Here is a 4,530-nt window from a genome sequence, read left to right as displayed (position 1 = left end):
TGTGTGTGTACCTATGTGTATATCTGTGTGTGTGTGTGTGTGTGTGTACCTGTGTGTGTGTGTGTGTGTGTATGTGTGTGATACAGACACAGTTTTTGTGTGTGATTGTGCATCTGACAAAACCTAGACATTCCTTAATGTGTGGATACTGGTGTTATTTTTTGCAGCGAAAGAGCACTGCACACATTGACCTGCGACCTTCAGGGTCCAACACAAACACTCTGCAGCCTCCTGCACCTCATTTTAGCACAGGACAGACGTCTGGAGGTGAGTGTGTGCTTGTGTGAATGCTCAACGAGCTCACTTGCTAATGACACTGTAAACACTAAGACTTATACTTTACGGTGTTATTGCTATTGCCATGGCTGAATAACAATAACTTAATTGAGTGACAAATACTTTTTAGACTCAGATATGTGTCAAACAATTTAAGACTACCTCTTTTCTACTCTTACTAGACTTGTAATTTTGGGCTGTCTTTAAAGGAATAGTTCCTTTTAAATATTATTTGCTCACCCTCTCGTCATTTATAAGGAGCCCCTAAAGGGACATGGGGAAACATGAGATGGGAGGGAAATTGTGTTTCAATGCTTTTGCATTGTCTAACAAAACCTTTGAGTTCCCCCAAGAAACGTAGCATTTACACGAGAAACTTGGTTCACTCGTTAAACTTTTGCATTCCCCAATAAACTTTTGTTTTTGTACATTAAACTTTTATGTTTGCACACTAAACTTTTATGTTTGCTCTCTAAATGACATAGTTCGCCATAGTTTTGTTTAATTGTTAAACTTTTAAGTTCACTTGTTAAACATTTGCATTCCACCAATACACTTTTGCATTTACTGGCTAAACTTTTGTTTGTTCGTTAAACTTTTGTTTGCTCACTAAACATTTGTTTGCTAAATTTTGCTTGTTAAACTTTTGCATTCCTCCAATAATTTTTTACATGTGCTGGCTAAACATTCGTTTTTGTTTGTTAAACTTTTTTTTGCTTACTAAACGTTTGCATTTGATCATTAAACTTTTGTTTGCTTGCTGAACTTTTGAGGTTGCTGTCTAAACTTTTGTGTTTAGTCACTAAACTTTAGTTTTTGTTCATTAAACTTTCATTTTTGCTTGCTAAACTTTTGTTTTAGCTCACTAAACCTGCATTACTCTAATAGACTTTTACGTTTGCTTGCTAAACTTTTGCATTTGCTCACTTAACTTTTCGCATTTCGTTAAACTTTTGTGTTCTCTTGTAAAACTGTTGTGTTCCTCGAGAAACTTTGTGATGAAATGAATAAGAGAAGAGAAAAATATATATATTTCAATATATTTCAATGCTTTTGTGAGCGAATACAAAAGCATTGAAATATAACTTTTCCTCCCATCTCATATTTTTTCAGCGCTATATTCCTTTAAGGGCTCCATATGATCTAAACCTTTATGCTGTCTTTCTTTTTTTCTTTTTTTTTTTTTTTGTCCTGTGAAACACAAAAGCTGAAATTTTAAAGAATGTTCACGCTGCTCCTTTCCATGCAAGTTCCAAAAATTAAACTCCAAAAAACACAACTGAAGTACCACAAAAGTTGCCTAAATGTTCATTGTTGGGTCAACTATATCAAAATATCTGCAATTGTCAACAATTTTGGAGCGAGAATATTGGTAGGATGATAATGCAAAAGTGGACACATTTGTTATGTCCCTGTGCATTTGTCCCGATCTGTCTCTGTGTCCCTCTCTGATCGTTCTAAAGTCATCGCTCAGAAATCCTTGCCTAACTTAGCACAATGTTTACTCAGTGTAACACGACTCTAGTTAGCATTACCAAGAGAATGCCATTCTGACTCGGTTGCTTGCTACTTTAAAGGTGAATTCTATGAAGAAATGGTAAGAACAGACATGTACAACCATTATATTGTAGAATGGTATTAAATTCTTGTTTTATTATGGTTGCATTTTCATGATATTGTTGAGTGTGATCAACATCAGTGGAATTTCTATTAAAGCCCCACACTCTCCTCGTGTTTCAAAACAAAGAGCAGAACGTCTCTCCTCATCTCCTTGCCCTTCTCGTCCCTCGCCAAGCTTCATAGACCTCAGCTGCCACCTCCACAACCGTACTGCACTCAGCACCTGTCAGTTACGCTGCAGGAAATCGGCCTGTGGACACACACTAGCACACACCCAAATAACAGGGCGTGAGCTCGTCATATTTCTCATGTCAGGGTCTCACAGCGGGAGCGATGCGTGATGTATTGAAAACTTGAAGGAGGGTCTGACCTTATTGCTTTGGAGATGAAAGCTTCACCCTAAGTGCAAAATCATGTTGTGTGTTGTAGACGTCCCTTCCCTCTTTTAATAAATGCTTCTCACTGTTGGCACACGCTTAGCACTTAGCCGAGGAGATCAGGAAGAGCAACAGCTGAACGATGAAGCCAGCCCTGTTACCCTAGAACATTCTGAGGGGTGACATTACTTCAGTTCATCAGATGTCAGCACTGCTCAAGTGTGCTTGGCTGTGTTTGAAAAGGAAAAACTAGCATACAGCCTGCTCAGTACAACACTGTACGCACTGTGAAATAGTAGACATTCCTAATAATATTAGCTATTGAGGTCACATGACTTCATCAAGGTATTATAGGTGCACTTCCGATGTAAAGGCTCATCTAGATTTTTCAAGACAGATTGCCAAAATGCCAGACACAGTCAAAAAAAACAAAAAAAAAAACACTTGCTGGTTTAGACTGGCTAAGCTGTGGATACATGGAAAGTAGCAGGAAAATGTTATAGATACACTTATTCAATACTGAACGTCATTGAAAAAACTGCATTCCGGTTGAAAAAAATAGCTCAAACAAGCCTAAGAAGATCTTGACTGGTTTAAAATGTTTTTCCAGCCTGATTACTTGAAACGTACCTAAAACCCCTCTAAAACCAGCCAACAGACCAGTGTCTGACCAAGATAGGAGATCAGCAAAGACCAGCAAATCTGGTTTAGTCTAGTTAATTTTATTATTTGGTCATTAAAACAGTGTATTTTACATATTGTGCTATGTATTTGTAAGAATGTTACAGTATTGCATGGTTGGCTTAGTGACATGCTACATTGAAACTGTCTTCAAATCGACTAAGTGTTGTAGCCTTGTGTGCTATTTGTGGCATGTACAAGTGACCATTAAGAAGGTCTTTTCTCCTATTTAAAGGATTTCAAATCAATTTAGTTAGCTTCCTAAAGGTTTGGTCACATTTACCAGTGCTTGGAGACATTTTGCAAAAAAATTCTCGCTTGATTCAATAGTAATCTGTACGTTTGGGAGTTTCACATAAGGGCAAAAAAGTTTCCTATGTTAAAATGTAGTCTTGTGAATTCACCATGATGAAAGGGAACTTCTTTGAGAGTGTCAGCAGTGCTTCATACATCACTACACTATTGACAATATACAATGGACCTTTTTGTATACAATTTTCGACTGCACATTAAGACATAGACTGTGAGGTACTGTTCTTGGAACATGCTCATATTGCTTTTATTTAATTGAACATTGGATGATTTAACCAGTGCATGCTTGTAGTTACTGGAAACGGACATGTTGTTTGAGTAAATACCTGACTTTCTCTTGGAGAAATGCTGTCAATGTGTTTGGATGGAGACCAGCACTGACTTCATCTTCTCCAGAGGGTCTTGTTGATTTAAAATGACGTCACAGGTTGTGCTTCGGGTCACAAATGCAAACACAGACTCAAGTCCCGAGCTGCCTGTGTGTGCGTTTTTAGGTGTGTCACTTACATGGGGAAAGTGATTGGACTCATGGTTCTGGCCTCGTGTGTCTGATCCTCCAGCACACACGTCAATGCCTCACGGAGTGGGCGGTTCATTCAGTCCCAGTGCCTCGGAAAGCTTGAGATATGAAGTTCTCAGGAGAGAGTTGCCGAATTATAGGTTATCGTAAACCAAATATTAGAGCTGACTTGCGTTCATTTGAACAGAAACTCACATTGACACAAAGAAACTCACAAGGTTCCAATGTTCTGATTTGCTTTGGACTTCAAAGGGCGACCCACAGTTTAGTCTTGGTCGTATTTTTGTTCTCTTTGCGCACAGTTTTAACTAGGGCTGCACGATAAATCGCATGCGATATTTAACGCGCATCTTGTCAGAAAGCCGGTTCTGTAATCAGCGGTAAATCTCCATCACGTGCGTGCTTTCACATTGAGCAGCATTAACTACACAGAGCCGTTGTTCACTGATGAGCTGCGCAAAAAATCGCGCGAATATGAACATGGTTTTGCGCAGCTCGTCAGTGAACAACGGATCTGTGTAGTTAATGCTGCTCAATGTGAAAGCACGCACGTGATGGAGATTTACCGCTGATTACAGAACCAGCTTTACTGACAAGATGCGCGTTAAATATCGCATGCGATTTATCGTGCAGCCCTAGTAAAAACCCTTCTTTTTTGCTGTTTGATGATGTGGTATTACTCTGTAATCCCCCTTCTTCTTCTTCTTCTTTTGGAGTTTTATGGCGGTTGGCAAACAAACGATA

General features: G+C 38.9%; 1 protein-coding gene across 1 annotated transcript in view; it reads left to right on the top strand.

Annotated features, from left to right (window-relative positions):
- Positions 1-4,530, top strand: part of LOC107746333 (ankyrin repeat and SAM domain-containing protein 1A-like) — a gene marked incomplete at its 3' end in the record, with an annotated part of 71,311 nt that overhangs the window by 61,872 nt on the left and 4,909 nt on the right. Inside the window, exon 14 of the mRNA XM_016560486.1 lies at positions 168-267. Within this exon, the coding sequence (XP_016415972.1) occupies positions 168-267 (100 nt within the window). The remainder of the gene's footprint in view (positions 1-167; positions 268-4,530) is intronic.

This window comes from Sinocyclocheilus rhinocerous, unplaced genomic scaffold (genome assembly GCF_001515625.1).
Source record: "Sinocyclocheilus rhinocerous isolate Xijiao unplaced genomic scaffold, SAMN03320098_v1.1 scaffold2393, whole genome shotgun sequence".
NCBI classification, from domain to species: Eukaryota; Metazoa; Chordata; class Actinopteri; order Cypriniformes; family Cyprinidae; genus Sinocyclocheilus; species Sinocyclocheilus rhinocerous.
This window is presented reverse-complemented; position numbering and strand designations above follow the sequence as displayed.